The 21,943-nt window shown below is 42.3% G+C and overlaps 1 protein-coding gene across 2 annotated transcripts; it reads right to left on the minus strand.

The window, feature by feature from the left end:
- Positions 1-533: 533 nt before the first annotated feature.
- Positions 534-12,567, minus strand: KCNV1 (potassium voltage-gated channel modifier subfamily V member 1). Of its 2 annotated transcripts, XM_072924941.1 has the most exons (4): positions 12,435-12,567; positions 11,386-12,194; positions 9,116-9,642; positions 534-1,388 (listed from the first exon to the last, which is right to left on the minus strand). In XM_072924941.1, exons 2-4 carry the CDS (start codon positions 11,865-11,867, stop codon positions 877-879), a joined length of 1,521 nt encoding a protein of 506 aa, XP_072781042.1. In that variant the 5' UTR covers positions 11,868-12,194; positions 12,435-12,567; the 3' UTR covers positions 534-876. The 2 variants fall into 2 exon arrangements, with proteins under 2 accessions (XP_072781042.1, XP_002200413.1); XM_002200377.6 differs by lacking the exon at positions 12,435-12,567 and having other exon boundaries at positions 11,386-12,418.
- Between the last annotated feature and the right edge of the window lie 9,376 nt (positions 12,568-21,943).

Raw genomic sequence — 21,943 nt, forward strand, 5'->3', positions numbered from 1 at the left:
TTGAGCACAAAAACTGCTTATCTACACAAATAAGTAATGGGAATCAAAACACATGGAGAAGGCGTAGTTCAAACTAATTTTGTAAATTATTTCTGTATTGCAAAGGCTGTATTAGCTCCTGTACCTTCTGAAGCAACTACTGATGATGCTCTGTATTATGGCACTTATTTAATGACTGTTTTGTACTTTGCTATAGATCTTGCATCTCCTTGATACTTACACCTATCTCCAAATACCCATTATATATCTGGTAGCCATTTGCTTCTCTGCAAATGAGGAAATTCCAAACCCACCCCCTCCTCCCTCCCCCTCAAACCTCATGCTTCCCCAGAATAACTCTTTTCATGCAAATAGGGTAGAAGATGGGCATAAAAAAGGGGATCAAGATTAAGCCCGTTATAGGAATGTCATCCTAAATGTATTCAATATTTCACTTTCTTAGACTTCCCTTTTCAGTTTTCCTTAATGACTTTGACTTTTGTTCTTCAAGTGCAAATACAAAAACTAGGCGTTTAAAATTCGAAACACTCCGGCAATTTTCACCAAGACTTTATTATGATACATTAGTAGGGATTTAGATTAGACAAATGCTTGCATCATTGTTTTACTTTCATGGATCCATTATTTCCCATCTCACCCAGTTCTGAAAGCAGGTTTTAGAGTTCCTTGAGAGATTTCATGTTATGTATGCTGCCTTTTGTATACAATAGATATTTTAGTCTGTCCATGTAAGTAAAACTCCATCTGGAAAAGCAAATACACTGCGTGGCAAATAATAAAAAAAGAGATACTTAATACTAAATTTCTGAAGCAGTCTATGTGCTACACAAGGTTAAATAACTTCAAAGCCAAAACCAAAAATCATCGCACCCGAAGTCAAAACCAAAATTCGTCTGCACCACTGCTCCTTGTACTTGCTCTCTCTCTGCTTTTTAACCGCAACATGTCCATGACGCTGCGCGCGTATACGTCTCTCAAATTAACATTGATATTTGAATCGCTGGATGAGTTCTTCATGAGTTTCTTTAAAGCTTCACGCTGCCTAAGAGCAGCTTCTTTTATCTTCAGTGTAAAATAACAGGCAGAAAAGCGGTCATTTATTATCGCTATTGGCAAAGCCAAAACCAGTATTCCTGATAGTATACACATAAAGGCTACTACCTTACCAATGGTAGTGTCTGGTCTAATGTCACCATAACCAACTGTTGTCATGGAAGTTGTTGCCCACCACCAAGCACCAGGGACACTTGTGAAAGTTGTGCCTGGCACACCTTGCTCAACAAAGTACTCCACAGTGGAAAATATAGAGATTCCTACAGAGAGGAAAAGAAGCAGAAGGCCAACCTCCTCATAGCACTGAGCAATAGTCATCCCAAGAGACCGCAAGCCTGAAAGACAAGAAATGCTGTCAGTCAGTTGATTCATGTAGCTGTCATTATATCTTTGCAAAACATTTTTTACTTAAAGGCTGACTGCTTTATATTTTCTTTGAATGCTGGTGAACATGTTTTAAGAATCACAGACTCAGTAACACTAGAGAGGACCTCCAAGGTCATAGAATCCAACCTTAAACTGAACACCAGCTTGTCAACTAAACCAGGTGACACATCCAGCTGTTTCATGAACACTTCTAGGACTGTGATCCTATCACCTCCCTGGACAGCCCATTTCAAAGCTTAACCACCCTTTCAATGAAGAAATTCTTCTTTATGTCCAACCTGAACCTCCCCGGCACAGCCTGAGGCTGTTTTCTCTTTTCTTATTGCTTGATGGCTGACCTCACCTGGCTACACCCTCCTTTCAGGTAGGAGGTAGAGAGCAATAAGGCTCCCCGTGAGCCTCCAAGCTGAACAACCCCAGCTCCCTTAGCCACTGCTCATATAATTTACTCTCTTGATCCTCCACCAGTTTTGTTGCCCTTCTCTGGACATGCTCCAGCACCTCAATGTCTTTCTTGTAGTGAGGGGTCCAGAACTGGACACAGGATTTGAGGTCTCCCAGTGCTGAGTACAGGGTGATAAATAGTTTCCTAGTCCATTTGGCCACACTATCCAGGCCATGATACCATTGGCCTTTGTGGACACTTGGGCACAGCTGGCTCATAACACCCAGATCCTTTTCCACTGGGCAGCTTTCAGCCACTCTTCCCTCAGCCTGTTGCACACTGCAACAGGGGTTTTTGTGATGCAAGTGCAGAACCCATCACTTGACTTTAGTGAACTTCATACTGTTGGTTTCAGCCCATCTATCCAGCCTGCCCAGATCCTTTTGCAGAACCCCCCTATATCCTCCAGCAAGTCAACTCCTCCACCCAGCTTAGTATCATCTACAAAATGACTAAAGGGTACAATCTGATTCCCTCATTTGGATCATCAATAAAGATATTACATGGGACTGGCCCCAGTACTGAGCCTTGGGGACTCCACTAGTCATTGGCCACCAACTGGATGTGGCACCATACACTAATTCTCCCCAGGGCCAGTCCTCCAGCCAGTTTTTACCCCAGCAAAGAGAGCACCTGTTCAGGCCATGGGCCTCTCCAGTTTCTCCAGCAGAATGCTGTGGGAGACAGTGTCAAAGATTTTATCGCAGTCCAGGTAGACAACATTTATAACCATTCCCTCATCCACTAGGCAGGTGATGTAGTCCTAAAAGATCAGGATGATCAAGTCTTGGCTGAACTGTCCTTTCTTAAACCCACAGCTGGGCTTGATCCCCTGGTTATCCTGTACATGCCATGTGATCACACTCAAGACCATCTGCTACATAGTCTTCCCCAGCACCAAGATGACGGCTGTAGTTCCCTGGGTTATCCTTCTGACCCTTCTTGTAGATGGGCATTACATTTGCTAACTTCCAGTTACCTGGACCTCCCGGTTAACGAAGGCCGCTCATAAATGATGGCAAGCATCTTGATAAGCTTTCCTGCCAGCTCCCTCATCACTCTAGGAAGAATCCCATGTGCCCCATAGGCCTGTGAGTGTCTAAGTGGCACAGCAGGTGACTACCTACCTCCTCTTGGATTGCAGGGGGTCTAGTCTGCTTCCCATCCCTGTCTACCAGCTCAGGGGGCTGGTTGCCATGGGGATATCCACTCTCTCTGTTAAACAATGAGGCAAGGAAGATACTAAGTACTCCAGCCTTCTCCTCATCCTTGGTGACAATGTTACCCCCACCTCTAACCAATAAAGGAGAGAGATTTTCCTTGGCCCTCTTTTTGTTGGTAATGTACTTCTAAACCCACTTTTTCCTACCTTTCACACTGGTGGCCAGATTGAGTTCTAGCTGAGCTTTTGCTTTTCTGATTTTCTCTCTACCTAGAGGAATCCTTGTACTTTTCCCGAGTTCCTCTCCTTCTTCCAAAAGTAATAAACTCTCTTTTCTTCTCTGAATTCTGGTAGCAGCTCCCTATTTATCCAGGCTGTTCTTTCTCCTTGGCTTGTCTTTAGGCATATAGGTACCTTCTGCTCCTGAGTCTTTAAGATTTCTTTCTAAAGGTATGTTCAGCCATTCTGGAGCCTTCTGTTTTTAAGGGTTGTTTCCCAAGGGACTCTCTGAACCAGTGTCCTGAATAAGCCAAATCCTGCCTGTTGGAAAGCTATGTGAGAGGTTTTGTTGACCTCTTTCCTCACTTCACCATGAATTGAAAAGACTCTTATTTCATGGTCACCATCCTCATGATGGCCTCTGACCACCACATCTCTCACCAGCACTTCTGCTGGTCTAACAAGGCACTGACTCCGGTAGGCTAAAAAGAGATGCTGCTCTAAACAGAAGCTGGGAAAAAGTGATTTACAGAAATCACTTTTTCTGTAATTTACAGAAATAGATCACAGCATCAGACTGAAAATCTGACATCATTGGTATTTTCTTAATAGAGTATAGGAATTCTTCTCATTACTTATCATTCGAACTGTAACATGTTATCGTTCAGATGATAAGTATATATATACTTACATATAATATCTGAATTATAACACATATAATTTAGATAAAATAAACTATCTCCATTTATTAATTGGCTGTAAGAGAAGATCTAGCACCACTCTACTTAAAAACACACAAAGATATATATACTTGGAGACTGAATGTGCCAAGCCTCTGTTTTCCAGCCACTGTCTTTTTCTCTTGGACTGAAGAGACCTTAGTTACCAAATTTGTGTTGCAATGTGAGTACTTAGACTCCAGTTCAGTTCACTCAATAACTTTTTCTTTAAGGACTGCTTTCAATCCCTTTATAGTTGTCACAGACTCTCTTTGACCCTTCTTCCCTCCTCCCAAGCCCTATCACTACCTTGTATCTGTAGACATCAAACAAATGGTTTTCCAGTAACAGCTGCACTTGTGCCAAACTCAAGACAACAAAGCCTCTCAATGCAAGCATGGAATCCTGTTAATAGACCATGTACTGCATCAGTCCTTTTGCCCATGAGCTGCACAGGGAGTCTGGAACCACTCTCTCTAACTCCCTATATTCCTCTCACAGCTACTGCTTCTAGGCTAGACTGCCCCACAAAAGCAAGCAGGAAAGCAAATCCAAAAATAGTGCAATAGATAAATATTGCACACATAAAGAAAGAAGATAACAGGGTACCAATTCAGTTGAGACACACAGGAGACTGAAATTATCTTTTGAATTACTCTGGATTAGTTTTTAATACTGTTCCTTAAAAATGTGAGATGTTTTCTCTAATAAATGAGAAAAACATAATGCTTATGAATTACCCTTCATGGGTATACTTCTCACTAAAGTAGTGTTTGCAAAACAGCTTACTGAGGCTCTGCTTGCAGACTTCATGTGCTCATTAGTGCTATAGGCAATTTTGATTTTTTCAACAGTCTCAAACTACAAGATGTTAACATTTCTTGCTTTTGGCTCTTTCCTTTCCCCTGCAGGTCTAATTGATTTTAGAAGTTTTATGTACAGCAAACACTGGAATTACACAGTAGAGAGTGGAGGCAATGTTGGGGTTTTCTTCCAATGCTATCTGCTACTAACTCCAGTAAAGCACTTACCCATCTTAGATTACAACACCTATGATCTGTAGAGTCTTTATTACAATGATATAGATTAAATCTTTAACACAAGGGGAATAAGATATATCAGTGCCATCTTCTCTCTGTAAATTGACTGCTTTAATATTTTGGAAACACTAATATTAGCAATGCAAAAGCTCTGTGAGATAGTTGTAAGGACACAGTTCAAATTCTCATCTTCCAAGGAAGCTAGCCCTCGCCCTGTAAAACTTTGTACTGAACAAGGCAGAAGAGAAAGTCCTTTCAGGTGAGCTAGGAAGAAAGTACAATTTAAAATTGTAGCACTTCTTTTCAAAGCAAAAATGAATATTATAAAAGCCAGGATTTGCACCTTATGATGAGTCTTGAGGTATTATAGCTAAAATAAAAAGCAAATATTTCACATAAAATAGATTAAAATAAGGAGGAAAAGAACAGTAACTGTGAACTCTTTGTATCACATGATGACATTCTAACTTTTCCTAATGTTAGTTATTCCAAGTGTTAGGGGTATGACCTTTTATTCTTAGTTCTAGTATAATCATCTAAAATTAAGATATAATTCTTCATGTCTTTAGATGAAGTCAGCAGACATTTCTAAGCAAATTTATGAATCAAGAGAAGTTACTGGACTCATTCTAAGGGGAATAAGTTGGTGTAATGACATGTATAAAGTATACTACTATGTATCACTTTGTACCTTTTAAAAATGTCTCAGAATCCTGGCACATGGCCAAATTAGGGCTGCTCCAGCATAGACACCTCAGCAAGTCTTACAGCTTCTCACAAAAACTCCTTGCCAGGAGCTGTGACAGCTTGGTTACTCATGCTTGGAAGGTGCTAAGGTGCTGTAAAGAGTTGGTGTGAGGCTGGCAAGCAGCCCCAGCCCTGGTACGAGGAAGAAGAAGCATTTCTGCCATGCAGGTCAAGTTCAATCTCTTTTGTCCAAAATGACTTGGCAATACAAGCTGATATTCAGGGGCTTCAGTTTATACAGCGTTTAAATAACCCTAAAGTTTTGACACAAAAAGTACTGAAGTTTCAACTATTCATGACTCTAGAGGCACAATGGCCTTAAATATGCTATGGTCTTCTCTCAAATATATGTTTATTGTCTTTGCAAGCAAGATGTTCATACCCTACTTCTCCTCAAGAAGTCCCTCTGTATGTGCTTCCTAGAGACCAGCAAGGCTTCCCTGAAAACATGATCCCAGGGGAAGGCAAAGCCGAGGAGCATCTGAGAACATGACAAATGCAGCTTCAATTCTACTCTTAAAGTCACTAAAATACATAATTTTGCTATATCAGAGAAGTAGTCTTGCCCCCTATCTACGCATTTTATGGACAGAGGTACTACTGATTTCTCAGTGGCTCCTTGAAGAGGTATAGTACTTTGCATAACTAACTGCACACTCACACCAGTCTAGCCTGAGTGTTTTTAAGCTCCCATCCCTCCAGTGAGCTGGCTTCAGCTTCCAAAGGGGCAGAAATTACTTTTTTCATTTTTTATTTTTATTCTTGTTCTTGTCCCACAGAAAGGGTTAAGCTGCTATTTCTTGAAAGTGAAGAAAGTAACTGTTTTTTCACCTCACTCATCCCTGCCCCTGACAGCAGGGCCAGGCTGCTGTTGTGATCCCAGCCTTGCTATGGCTCCACAAAGTACCACAGAGATGTTCTCCTTGTGGCTCTGAACACTCCTACTTGTGAAACAGAAGCTGTTGCCTGCAGACACAAATCTTCTGCTCTTGTATTCATCTTGCCACATGAAACAAGTGCCTGAAGCTTTGTCTGGTCTGAGACTGTAGGAGTTGGAGAGAAGCCTCACTGGAAGGCTCCTCTCAGATCCAAGGCAAGAGAGCAGAAGAGCTTCAAGAGTCACCCCTGAACACTGAGGTTTATCAGGACTGCCTAAGTAGATGCAAGATGGATGGTCTCTATGCATGATACATATGGGGCTCATCTTGTATTAGGAGCTGTGGTAAAGGATGTATTTAGCACATTAACAAACTTCTTTGGACAGGAGATCAGAACAGTGAGTTTCTACATTTAAAACATACAGATTTGATTTAGCATTCTGGAACTAAGTAGGCAGCAACTGACCTACCAAATAAGCACCACCATGGTGGTAACACTGCTCTGAGTGGTTTAACTTGATACATATATTGCTTCTTGCACTGGAACTGGCATTTTGATTCCAGTAAAAAGAAGACAGCACACCTCCAGATCACAATACTACATTTTCATGTAATTAATTCACTTTTACCTAACATAGTACTATTAAATTCAATGTCACTCAACATTGTGATGTAAATTGTGGTAAATACTGAATAATTAATTTAAAAATACATAAACCTAAGTGTTTAGACCATCCTTGAAAGTATGTGTACCTGAAGTTAATAGTTATATAAATATCTGAAACATCCAATTTCAAGTTGATAGAGCCGCCAAACAGCGACAGAATTAACATATTCACTCTGTAGGAGTAAATTGCAATAAAGTGGAAACTTAACTTGAATCAACATACTTTTGGGAGACCATTTTGTTAGCACAAAAGTGCCCTGATGAGATAAATTTTTTTTCTTATTTTCAAAACACAGAGAGGTTGTCATTCACATTAAAACTACCATCAAAAGTGGGTAAAAGCATTGCAAAACACCTCTACCAAACCCTGCAAAACTTGTAATGAAGCAAAACACATTGCCAGACTGAATCGTTATAAACTTCCTCTCAACTGCTTCCTAAGGGAGTGTTATGCATCAGTATAGGCATAATCTAGGGTAGAGAGTAAGATTAAGATACTTCCCAAACCACTATGATTATGCTTATGATTATGAGTAGTATCAAAGCTACTTCCTGCCACTGGCAGGCAGGTTTGCTACCCTTCAGTGGTAACAAAAATAAGACTCCTTCTGCTGCTGGGAGCACACTGTAAATCCTGCTGAATTTGGGCCAGTTCACAAAGAGGGCTCTCCAAAAATAAAATCATTCCTGCTTCATGGCTGGAAATCCTGAAAGGGCACACTGGATACATTTCAAGAACAATCATCACTGTTTTCAGAACAGCTAATATTGCAGGATAGAGATCATGATTTCCTACTAGGATTTAATTTTTCAAAGCTACTAGTGTTGGCTGAACATTTCTCCTGTAAAATTCAGCACCTTCTCCACTGATTTAGGTGGGCACATAATCAAATCAGTTTGAAAATGCCAAGACAGTTTTTATTCTTTCATTTAGCCATGCATGCACATGCCATGAAATAGTAATAAAATCAGGGGAAATGCTAGAGGAAATTAAACACTTTCCAATCATTTCCAGCTTCCTCTGATAGATTCCCACTGGAAAATGTTAACTTTTATGCCTTCCTTTCACCAGAGAGAGCAAACAAGATGGTTCACAGAAATGCATTTCACCTTCCACCCCACCACTGGCTTGCTGTTCATTGACCTGTCAGGAGTGCCAGGGCAATAAGGGCCCCAGACCACTTGGTGAACACTGGCTGAACCTGGCACTGCTGCTCTGCATTGCCCCTGCTGGGCTCCATATACCACTGGAATACCAGTGGGTTCAATGGGGCCAGAGAGGCCCTCAACCCATCACCTGCAAAGGTTCTAAACAGTTTCCTTGAAACTTTTTCCACTGTGGTTGTTTTCAGGATCTGTGACAGGGACAAAATCATGACCTAATTCTTTGCATATGCTTTTAAACAAACAAAATTGTGACAGCTGTCATTAGTGGGCCTTGGAACATACAAAAAGTCTGGGCTGATGATCTCTGCTTCTTCCCTAATAAAATCAACACACATGTATGTTTTAAAATTTATCCCATTATGAATGACTGGTGGATGATTTACAGAACGCAACACTGAGGTCTGTTTATGTAAATGTTCAATGCAAATAATATACAAAGCTTTATGAAGAGCTAAATTTTTTTGAAGAAGGCCCTTGTCACTCAATAGAACATTCAAAAGTGAGATTTTCAAAAGCCATTACTGCTAACAGATTGTGTCATGCAATGCACACACAAAATGGAGGACTTTGCCCAGGGACAACTGTTGCAGACAGTGAAATTGAGAAATAGCATAGCCATGGCCAAATATACCTGTTGAATGTCTTCCCAGCTTCAACATCCGCAGGGCTCTGAGAAGTCGCAGCACTTGGACAATGCGCCCCACATTCTCCAGTTCTTGGGAGCTCTCACCACCACACAGGCTCTCTACCAGCAGGGTGATGTAGAAAGGCAAAATAGCAAGGAGATCTATGATGTTTGCCACACTCCTTAGGAAGCGGCACCGGTCTCGTGCACACAGGAGCCTCAGGCCAAACTCCGCTGTGAACCACGCAATGCACAGGTACTCTAGGGCATCCAGCAGTGGTGGGGCCAGCCAGCTCAGCTCTACTGAAATCAAGGCCATGTTGGCAATTGACACAACAACAAAAACCATGGACAAGGTGCCAAACGTCCTGGCTGCTGCAGAGGAGCCAGGCTTTTCCAAAACTTCCCAAAGTTTCTGTCTGACATTGGGACAGAGGCTACCGGAAAAATCCTCATCTTCTTCTTGGGCATCCAGTTCTTCTGCATCTTTCTTGATGTCTAAGGCTTCACTCAGCTCTTTCCTCCTGAAGTACCTGCCCAGGAACACCCCCCAAGAGATTTTGAATACCAATAGGCAGATGCTTGTGTTGTCATTTACCATGCAAATCAGAAGAATACACATTAAAGTTTACCTTATGTGAACTCAGAAAACCCTAATATCAAGCATATGGCTTATATTGTTGAGCTCCTGCAGCATGTTTCCACTGACTGATATACTTCGATTACCCCATTTCACATCAGTGATACATTCTATATGCAGAGTAATTTTACCGATAGCGATTTATTTATATGGATCATGTTGACCACAGTAGGATCTGTGCCACGACTAACATGAATTCTTAGAAGCAATCCTGGCACAACCAGATTCTCTGTTTTTAAACACTTCTTAATTTGTTTACTTGCATGCCATTTTTATTACACTGGTCCATATTTGCAATAGCAAAGCTGAAGGCATAATTAAAGCCACGCAGTTCATGGGTGAATTTCTGATCAATACACACTAAGATGATACTGTATCTTTAGATAAATGGGCTCCCACACAAAGTGGACAAGCATTTGTACTAAGTAAAACTTACAGACTGTAAATATATATTTTGTCAGAGTAAGAGTATATTTAAAGTAGTATTTTGTCAATCATAAACATACTCAAAGTGCACTTAAAAAACCCCTTTTTTCATTCATATCTTTCTTTTTGACTGCTGCAAAGCTCAAGCTTTAGACAAAAGTGTTGTGCAATTTTGCCTTCAATACAGTCAGTCTTGCATATGTCAAAAAGGCCTGTAGCTCCATGTATCACTAAAGCAGTAGGAGCGTTGAGTTACACCTACCAGAGAAGGAAGAAAGGGATGAAAACTAGGCTCCAATTTTCTCAGCTAAAGAACTGAACCATACTAGGGTAGGATATCTCTAATATCCTTTTGGGATGGCATTACTTCTTTCTTTCTAATAATTTTGACGTAACTGCTATAGCTAAATAGCAGTTACACTCTTTAGAAAATTAATTTCTTCAATACTAAAAAATCCAAACCAGAAACATTGAATATGGTGGGAAATTAGCTGCAAATAGAATTAACAGAAACATCCTGGGGGTGGTTCAGTCAAAACCCACCTCGTTCCAAAACTGCCTGTTATAATTTGTCTCCAGCGAGCCATGTTCCCGCTGTTGCTGCCCCCTCCCTGTAAGCTGCTACATCCACGTGCAATGCTTCCTTTCATGGCTCCTCCTGGAGCCATGCCACCCACACTCAGCCTGGCAGGTGACCAGCCCCCCTTCTGCCTCTCCAGCTTGGATTTGGAAATCCTTCAAAATTAAAGTGCAGGTGGGCAGGATCCAAATCCTCCCAGCATTGTGCCTGACTCCACATCTAATCCCTCTATGATAACCTCAAACTGAATGACTGAAGGGGCATCTCTCCTTTTACAGCCTTTTCATCTCTGGTATTGTCCTTATCAACATTTTGAACTTCCAGGACCAGTTTGAAGCCACTACAGGACATCCCAGACTCTGATCCTGTTGCTGGCTCACTATCTTGACCTCACTAGCAACCTTTCTCACAGTAAATGGTAACTGTGACCTCACCCAACACATCTCCCATTTCTGACACTCATCTACTGCTAGAGCAGCACTTGGGGCTCAACTCACACAACTTTTCCTGCTACCTCACCTATCCCCACTGCTGGATCTCCCACCTGAGAGTACCTGAATACAAGTCAATGTGGAACTCATCTAGCCCACAATTCACAAGATGAGGAAGCCTCCTCTTCTCACAACTCACCGGTCTCTGCAGCAGGAATCAATGCTGAGCTCATCCAAACCCCAGTACTGGATCTCTTGCAAGAAAGAGAGTGCACAAAGCTGCTCCATCACATGCAGCCTCCCTGTCTGGTAGTAATTCAGGATGTAGTGAAATGCCTGTGAGCTCCGGTCAAAGAAGTACTCATTCTCCACAAGGTTGGCATCATCACAAAGCTCAAGGAGGCCAGAAGCCACATCCCGGGCAGCAGAGACCACGACTGCCAGTTTGCCAAGACGGGTGTCAGGGTAGCAAGATAAAGTTTGCTGGGACATCACAAAGCGGCTGCCTCCTACATTGATAGTAAAGCAGTCCAGAGAAGGGATGACCTTCTGGAGCAGGGGACCCTGCTCTTCCTCACTGGAAAAAACACTGGACTCTAGTGAACCCAGGGATGTGCTACTCCCTGGTTCCTCCAAGGATGCTTGGGAAGAAAGAGACATGCAGCAGGGAGGCGACTTCATCCTGTAGCTGCCAGCAGCAGCCCACACTCCCCAGGATCAAAATCACGACACGGCTGCAGAGAAGGCTGCCTCGCCGGCGGGGCGGCCGGGCCAGGCTCGGAATGTTGCCTCTGGCGACCGTCCCGGGGACACCGCGCCGCTCCCGCTGCCTGCGGGCGGTGCCCGGAGCTGGGCGGAGGTCAGGCGGGCGCGGCGCAGACCGGCACCGCCCGCACCCGCGAGGATGCTGCAGGAGCCCCGGTACCTGGGGCGGCGTCACCTCGTGCTGTCCGCGCCGGCACCATCCGCCTGCGACGGCCCCTCCGCTTCAGCGCTCATCTCCGGCCGCTGGGTCGGGGCAGGGGAAACCCGCCGGGACGACACAACACGGAACACCGGCTTCAGCGGCGACTCCGGACAGCGCCCGACAGTAGCCCCGGGGGCCGCCGGCCAGCCCGTCCCTCCCGCCCCGCGCTCGCTCTTCGGCCGGGGCTGCTGCGGCCGGAGCCGAGCCCCGCGAGCGGAGCGCCTGGGCAGGGCTGCCGCCCCCGGCCCGCCCGGCCGCTCCCCGCCCCCGGCCCGCCTCACCTGCCCGCCGCCCGGCTGTGCCGCCCCCGGCCGGCTGCCTCCGCCCGCTCCCCGGCTCCGAACCTGCGGCCGGCGCCAGCGCCTCTCCATGGCGGGCCCTGCGCCGCGGGGCCGGCGGGGCGGGGGGCGCGGCTGGGCCGGGCGGGGCCGCGCCCTCCCCGCGGGCCGAGCCCGCCCCGCCGCCAGCCGGGGCCGCGGGACAGCCCGGCAGCCGCAGGTGCGGCGGGAGTGCCCCGTGCCCCACCGGCGCTGCCTCGGGACAGCCCGGCGCTATCTCCGGGAGAGCCCGGCGCTTCCTCGGGACAGCCCGGCACTGCCTCCGGGAGAGCCCGGCGCTTCCTCGGGACAGCCCGGCACTGCCTCCGGGACAGCCCGGCACTGCCTCGGGACAGCCCGACACTGCCTCGGGACAGCCCGGCGCTATCTCCGGGAGAGCCCGGCGCTTCCTCGGGACAGCCCGGCACTGCCTCGGGACAGCCCGGCGCTGCCTCGGGATAGCCCGGCGCTGCCTCGGGACAGCCCGGCGCTGCCTCCGGGACAGCCCGGCGCTGCCTCGGGACAGCCCGGCGCTGCCTCCGGGACAGCCCGGCGCTGCCTCGGGACAGCCCGGCGCTGCCTCCGGGACAGCCCGGCGCTGCCTCGGGACAGCCCGGCGCTTGCGAACTTCCCCGAGCCCGTTCGCACGGGGCTCTGAGCTGTCCCTCCGCAGTGTATGTAACCCCAAACGTGTCGCTAAGCAGGTAACGTGTCCTTACTCAGACTGCTCAAGTCTCGAGTCACTCCCGTAAAGAAGTGACTGTAAACCTTGATGGGCGTGAGCGAGCCCGTTTTAACCGAGCTGCACTCAGCCTGTTTTCAAAAAATACTCTGGAATCTCTTCGTTACCGTCCTGCGCTGACTTTGTAGGTCCTCAGTTTAACAGTGCAAAAATTTAGTTCACTCTCCTCATTATACTTCCTTTTCTCCTATGAAGCAGTTATTTCTAACAAATACTTGCTTTGGAAATTCGTGCTTTCTGCTGCCTCTGACTCCTCGCGAGGGTGGGCAGCTGCCGATATTGCAGTGAAACCTCCCAGGAGGGGAAATTGTGCATGTAAAATTTGGCATTCTGTGTCATGCCACCAGCATCATGTGACATCTCACATCGCTTGTTGCATACAGCTGTGTCCAGTTATGCACATTTCTATCATTTACTTCAGAGAGGTCTCATGGAGTTTCATCTTTTGGGTACGGGGTAATCCATATTTCAAATGAAGCTGAGCTGAACGTTTATCATATTGCAGAATTGCAACACCCACAGCAACCTCTCTCTACTCAGCTCTTGCTGGCATAGAAATCTGCTTAAGTGACTGTTGGCAAAAAAATACACAGATCAGAGAGAATCCAATGGAGAATAGCAAGGGTGTAGTTTGGAAGTCATGGCCTAGGAAGAAAACACAGAGTGGGATAGCTACAGTGGAAGGGAGTGAGCATTGTGATAGTCTTCAGACATGTAAAAGGCTTCTCACAAAGACTGTTGTCTTTGGATTAATTGTGTGTGTGTAGAAGTAATGGAGTTGAGCAGCAGGAAGGATATTTAGGGCAGCCATTAGGAAAGCTTTGGTGAAGCAGTGGAAGAGGTATATTTGTGTCTGTCACAGGTCATCAATGAGCTGGCTGGACAAGGATCTGTCAGGAAGAGCAGATGTGTGGTGCTGCTTTTCCTGAGGTAATCTGGAAGGGTTGGATGAACTCGTGATACCCTTTCCAGCTCTATAATGCTGTATTTTAAGTGTATCATAAAGAAAAATACTTATTTTCATAGATGTTTCCCTTTTATTGTTTAAAACAATCAAACATAATTTAAATGAATAGACACAAGCCTATGAATTTATTTTCCTTTGAAATATCAACAACAGCTGTTTTGCATCAGGCTTTCAGGAATCACTCATTTTTAATCCAGGATTGCCACTCAGGAGTGCAGTCCCTCTGACAGATAGCACTTAAGCCAGCACTTAATTAAAAACAATAATTAAAAAAGTAATTAAAACCACCAGTCAGACCAGCATCAATGAGAAGTACCTCGGAACAGCAAGATGCCTTAATGACTGTAAGAGACCCCTAACTGTTCAGTCATTAAACTGCTTACTCAACCTCTTTTCAGGAGTCATTCTTTCCATCAGTCAGAAAGACTTTTTCAGGAATATTTTCTCCAATAGAAGGGAGATCTGAAAACACTCCCCTCCCATCATGACGATTCAAGGGACTACTTCAGATTCACTGGTGTTTCTAAGAACCCCGCTACCAGTTTTGACTTTGTCTAGTCAAAGTCAAAACTGCCTCAAATTCCTCTTTAGAACTGTAGATAATTTGTTCTTAAAATACTCTGATACATAATTTCCAGTACATGTAAGAGACCTTGAGAGATCAGGTTCATTTTTCTGTTTACTTATGTCCTTTATGGAATAATGACTGTATACAGGTATATTTCTTTCACTTGAAACTTAATTTTTTGTCTGATTATCAACTGTTCAGACCAGAGTGTTTTCTTCAAAAGAGTAGAGGAAAGCTGTATGTTAAGGATATGCTTTCCTTTAGTTTTTGCATTCTTCAATGCACTTCTCACTGCAGGAAAATGACATCAGTAAAATTCCGTTTGGAACTTCCAAACTGTAAACTCACATAATCACAATTAGACTGGAGATATATATATACGATATAGCACCTTACTTCTGAGTGCTGTTTCTCTGGTAGTTGTAAATTTAATTTTTTATTGAAAAAAGGACTTTTAGAAAACTGTTCTGGAAATTATTTTCAAATGTAACAATAATATAAAGCTGGAAGATTTCAAAGAAATGAGAAAAATGTTGTATGAGTAGAAAGGCTCAAAACCAGATGATTTATTTTTCTACTACTAGAGACAGAAGAAACAGGTTTTACTGGTGCTTATTTCATTTTCAGGGAAACTCTTAAAGGATCTGCTATTTGTCATTCCTGCTAATTTGTACATGAGAAACTAAAGTAACACCTTTCATAATTTTATCATTCCCTTGGCAAACCCTCTCAAGCAACCATATTCATACACCCCTAAAGTAGTAGCAAAAGCTGCTATAAGAGAACAAGGGGTCATTTGGTCTTAATCACTCTGCCAGTGAAATGCTGCAGCTGAAGTGAACCACAGACGTTTCCAAGGTGGTTTGGCTCATGGAATCAGTAGTGTTGGACAGAACCATGTCTGCCTGGTTCAGATCTGTGGTTCAGACCAAAGGCACTATGCTGCTTTGCCATGTCAGAATATCTGAAATGACTGAACGCTAATGACATCTGTCTGAACTACTGTTTTTACCAATGCTCCTGCTGATATTTCCCTGATGTGATATCACTGACTGAAAAAACAGATTTCATTATTTCAAGACATGGTACAAAAAAAAAAAAAAAAAAAAAAATTGATGGAATGCTGAAATATGAGTTGCAACCCAGTATGTCTGTTGTGGGAGTTGAAAAATTTACTTCAGCAAAAGAGCCAGCTGTTACAAAAACCTCTTTTATAATATGTTTTCCTGATTTTCTCTACTTGTGTTGAAAACTATGATTTTATGGCAATTGTGTACTCACTTTTTTCAGCTGGTGATATACACAAAAAAGCCAGGATGTGTAGGTCCAAACATTTGTCTTTTCAAATAGGCTTGATTCTCTTCGTACAGAAGTAGCGCTTCACAATCAAGTGATTCTTAATTACTGTAATTTCTCACATACTGTATTTCCAAATTTTTTAATATTTTAATCTCATATATTAGTCTGTTTTGGAACTTAAAATGTAAATGGTTCCCCAGTCCTTATGTAGTAGAACAGAGGGAACAACTTCATAGTTTTCAGTGGCACATGAATTTGATAAGCAGGAAGCTGCATGAAGCCTAACATGTTTAATAATTTTTCATGGTGCTGTAAATTCTCATTTGAATTAATTTGTTTCAATGTTGATAATGCTTTGTTTAAGGTTCTCCACAATTTAACTGTGTACAGGGTGAAAGATACCACTGGACTGTTTAACTGTCCTCTGTTCTGGTGTTGTGATTGCTGAATAATGGTGTCCTATTCATGTTACCAGTACCATTCATGATTTTGCTGACATCTACCATACAATAGTCTCTGGGGAAGGGATTAGTTATAATAACATTAATTTAGTTTTTATATGGATCCAAGATTTGTGAGTAAATAATCACAAGGTTAAAAATCATGAATGTTAGCAGTATCACTATTTGTCTGTGACAAATTTTGTACAAGATGCAAGTTTTGAGCCCTTAATTCAACTGCATTTAAGATGAGACATAATCTGTATCATAAACTCCCTTTCTTTCATATAGATCAAGAGTCACTCCTGCAAATGACTGCAAAGCCAGTGGTAGTGGCTACATCCTCTGTTGAATATTTCCCATTGGTTAGTGTAGTGCTCTTCAGGACCAGTTGTGGTTCTTTTACAACCTAGGTGCCTGAAGCCTGTCTTTCTTTTGTATAGTCTGAGAGCTGCTGTAATGTCACTCTTGCAATAACAGGTGAGAAAAGATTAAACCTAGAAATTCTCCAGACAACTCTCTGCTGTTTCCTTTGACAGGTGAAATAAGAGCTTATTAACACAGCTTTATTCCCCCCAGGGATATTCTGCTTTTCTTGTGGAAATGGTCCAGCTGAAACCAGCCAGATCTCACTTCCTTTGAGCTTGCTGCACGGAATAGACAGATCAGAAGTAGACACATGGTTTGGTTCACATTGTGTGAAAACAGTTTAAGAGAGTATGGAATCAGGGCTATGTTAAGAAAGCTGTTTTCGGTATCTCTGAACACTACCCACTTCCAGACCCTATTTATTTTCTTGCCTTTTACAATGTGGTAGGAAGTAAAAAAAGCATAGCTGGGGAGGTAGTTCTGTAGAGCAACTTACACATATGAGCAATTCTTTTTTCAAAGTAAGGGCCAGTTTTATATCCACCAACTATATAGGAAAGCAAGTTGCTGGTATTTTCTGATGAAACTGTAATGGAAATGGGCATTGATACATAAAACTGAGTTTGATAAAAACTATGTCTAATGCTAGGCTGGATGTTACTTTTATTCTTACTAGATCAGTGAAGGAGATTAATAAGAATAAATTTTAATTTTAGCTGCATTATTCCAAATCCCTAAAGTCCTCTGAGATGTATAAAAGATATGCAATTAGAACTGACTGTTGACCTATCTAATGCATTTTGTAGGAGCTATTACTCCATCATCCTATCATTAAGTGGGCAAGGAAGATTACATATATGTATCAAGAGGAAACAGGCCCATGCTTTTACTCTGGAAAAAAAGTCTAATAATTTACTATGCAAAATAATGCCTTATTCAAAATAAATTTTTAAATAGATCAAGGAAAGTGAAGTCATTCAACACAGGATGAAATTTTAATCAATCAATCTGAGATTTAAATTGATATTATCAGAAACAGAATAAACATTAAATGCATGCAACAATCTATATATTGCTCTTGATACTGTCCCTGCCTAGAATTACTTGTTTTATTCAGCAGCTAAGGTCACTGCTCCATTAGCCAACTAGCAAAGCTTTCTGTCTTCTCCTTAAGTAAACTTGAAATTACTTAGCCTTACATCTGAAATCTTTTAATTTGGCAAATGTCAGTTCCTTTCTGCTAGCAGTTCAGGTAAACTATGCAGCTCTTAAATCAAGTTTGTATTCATTCTTTCCTGTGGTCTGTTTCAATGATTACATTTTACTGTTTGTGTTTCTTCATTAGTTTCTCCTGTGCTAATTTCCTGCACAGACTTGCTTTCCTTCAAGACCACTCACACCTTATTATCTGAGTTATTTTTATCCTGAGTTGCAAGTGCTTATCTCAGCACACTCTAGACTGCTGGGCTTCTGTCATCAGTGCAAGAACCTGGCTGGGCCATCTGCTGGGAATTTCAAACCAAGATCAATTCTCACTGCTCTTCTTCATGAACCTTTGCTACATTTCTATGTATAACTTGGTGTTGTCAATGTTATTAAAACATCCGCACATCCACTTTTAAGTTGAATTCTTTTGAGGACTCTCAAAAGTGAAGGCTTTTGGAAGAATTTCTATTATTAGTTACTTTCTCGTTATCACTTTAGCACAGATGGAAGACAATGATCTTTTAAAATTTAAACTTCTCTCAGTCAATAAAGTCTCTACCCTTCAAAGAAACTGGCTTCTAAATCTGTGAATATTCATTGTATTATGTACCAGATCATGATCTTCCAGTAGCAAGCTGGATAACAACTTTATTTTCCCATTTATAAAATATAGAAAGTATGACAGCCAACAGCAAAGATGTCTTCTTTAAGAGTGATATGATCAGTTCCAGCCTATAAAAATATTACTTACTGTGGCTCTGACCTGGAATGTGGTCAAGCTACGTGGACCTATTTGAAAGGATCTCAGTATTAGATTGAGAGGGGCCATCATGTGCTGATTTTGGTGTTGAATTAAGCTAAAACCAGTCTGCTCACCAACCCCAAAATTAACATACTGAAAAGTGACGCAACCGGAGACATGTGGCTGTCAGTCAACTGCTTTACACTCTATGGTCCAGTCCCCTCTCATATGGTTAAATAACATATTCCTCCTTGGAGTGTGTGGAGATTCCTCCCTTGGGTAGAGATTGTCTCCCAAGAATACTCAAGGCTGAGGAAAGGAGATCTGCCCATGAGCACTGGTATGGTGAATTACATCAGTCTCTACCTAGTTGTTTCTTTTTGCTAGCTTTAATATAGTTGCTTTAATATACTTGCTCTGATATAACGCACTACCATATCCAATACAATATATAACTATTAGTTTTAGCTTTTAGACTGTACAGCAAATAATTCTAATTAAGATTTTTGCCTTGTCGTATGACATAATAAATAATTACTTTTATCAAAATAAATCTGGTTTTCCATCATTAATCCTGTGGGACAAAGTTACTTAAAATATTAATAAAGTCTGGGGCTAAGATTGAGAAGGAGTTTAGAAAGCCAGGGGTAATTTCTGCACCTCATGACTCAGCAGAAGGGGTTCTCTAATAAACTTTGAAGCTTCCACTCCCACCTGTGACACTTATAAATTAGTAACAATCTCTAAGCAATTTGTTTTAGGCAAAACTAGGCATTGTTTGAGAATTTGTATAACATAATCAAGTTATCAACCTCAGGCCACTTTAAAATATTGAGTCATTCATAAAAACTTTTTATTATAATAACTTATATCTGTATGTTGTGGTGGGTGGTGTTCAGAGTGCCATGACCTTCCCAAAGAAGTGTCTTGAAAAAGACCTCGGGGGCACAGGCGCGTCTGTGCTCACGCCGGGTAATTTCAGCTCTTTGATGTTCTAGTGATGCAGAAGGAGAGACGGGGGGAGAGCCTTTATTAAGCTTCTTCCACAAAGGGATTCAGACCCAAAGACCCTCTCAGGCAGGGAAAGCAAGGGTTTATATATGGATTGTGAGGGGTGGGGCAGAACACCAGGGCCAATTGGATGAGGGCACAGGGGTGGAGCGAGGGAGAAGGGCCAGTGGGATACATTGAATCTGCATGTCACAGCAAGGCATGCTGGGAGAAGCCTTTTTTCTAACCCTAACAAAGGTGGTTATCACTTGAGGGGTTTTCCCTCCAGGGGAGTGTTGTCAATTCTTTCCCTGTTGGCCCACCGGCCTCCACATCTGTACTAATGGAAAAACATCCAATCCATCTGTCTGTGTAATTAACAATTTATTGCGCCACTGAACAGGCAGAATAGGTCAGTGTCTAAAAACAAAAAGAAAACCAGTACAGGCATGTCTTCATACAGAGGGAAACATCATCATGGAAATAACTTGAAATAATTTTATTCAGTGCAAAAGAGAAACGTGTTCAGGCACCTTCATCTCTGCTGAATTTCACTGGTGTTTTCTTTGCTCCACAATCCTTCCATTTATATTTTAGGTTTTGAATAATTTCCTTTCACCTAATAATGCAAAACCCCATACTTGGCCTAGTTTGTAAGATGACTGTTCACCATCTTTTCAGTCATCCAAATTATCGCAAAAACCTTAAATTTACAAAATTAATTTTGGTAAATTGACCTCACATATATCCTTTAGCTAGATTAATTACTTTTGTAAGAGGAATTGTGGTTGTTAAGTGGTGATTATGTGTAAACTGACTTCCTGTGTGACTGACAGCATAATTGATCAACTGCCTGCCTATGAGAAGCAGAGATTTCTTTTTCCTGCCAGCCTCCTTTAACCTCTTCAGTCAAAGAAGAGAAATAGAAGATTCAAAGAAGCAATTAATTATTTGTTGTACACACATCTGCTTTCAGATGGGATGAATCCTCACCAAAGTCCATTTGTCTGCCCTGGTGGAAAGGGAAGGCTAGACAACAGTTCAGATAAATTATTAACACTATAGGTGTCTATTGTTGGAAAGGATGAACCCCCCTCTCCCTACATCTATGATTTGTCAGATGAATCTGACCCCAGAGTTTTTTACTATTTTTATTATTTTTTGGTGAAAAAATATATAAGTATATAATAGACTTATATAAGTCTAGTTATTAGTTCTTATCAACAAAAGCATTTATTATTTCTTGTTATTTGTAATTATCTGTTTATTAACAAGTATCATACACTTGTTTAGATAAATTTAGAAAGCATTTAGCACTTAGAAAGTGCATTGTATTTTTGACATAACATAATTTGTTCTGCATGTCACAAATAATTTTAGAAATGTGGTATTTGGTTAGTCCTCACAACATTACTGTGAAATAGGTAAGTACCATTATAATTAATTACAGTTAATTGCTGCCATGTGCAATTAAGCTGTGCTTCCCCAGAACACTTCATGCTTCCAGGTGACTGAACATTTAGAGGGATCTGGGTCCTATGGGACCGCATGAAAAAGTGCTGAACTTTGTGCAGGAGCTATTCCTTTCTGTTTCTGGGTACATGGAAGGGAAAGTGTGTTTGTTGGTTTTTCAGCTCATGCACTGGAGTTTATTTGTACTGTACGAGGGCTCTGTGTCCTCTGGAGAGCTTTTGGAATGCAATTCAGAGAAAACTTTCATAGATAGAAGCAGTCCTTATTCCTCAGTTTCAGCCTGTCACATTTGCATAAATAGTATCTCATTAATTAGTCAGACTAAATTTCCCAGGCATTTCAACTACTCCAACAACGTGATCTGAACACTCACTAGAAAAATTCTTACGACATGTACACTTGACTGTGGGTGTGGGAACTAATTATGTTTTTTGTAACTATTGTGGTTTAACCCCAGCTAGCAGCCAAGTCCCACTAAGCCACTGGCTCACTCCCCCACCTGCGGGATCAGGGAGAGAATTGGAAGAGTAAAAAATGGAAAACTCAGGGATTGTGATACAGACAATGTAATGAGGAAAGCAAAAGCCACTCACACAAGCAAAGCAAAAGAAGGAATTATTTAATGCCCCATTCCCAGGGGCAAGTAGGTGCTCAGCCGTCTCCAGGAGAGCAGGACT

Source organism: Taeniopygia guttata, chromosome 2 (assembly GCF_048771995.1).
Source record: "Taeniopygia guttata chromosome 2, bTaeGut7.mat, whole genome shotgun sequence".
Taxonomy (NCBI): Eukaryota; Metazoa; Chordata; class Aves; order Passeriformes; family Estrildidae; genus Taeniopygia; species Taeniopygia guttata.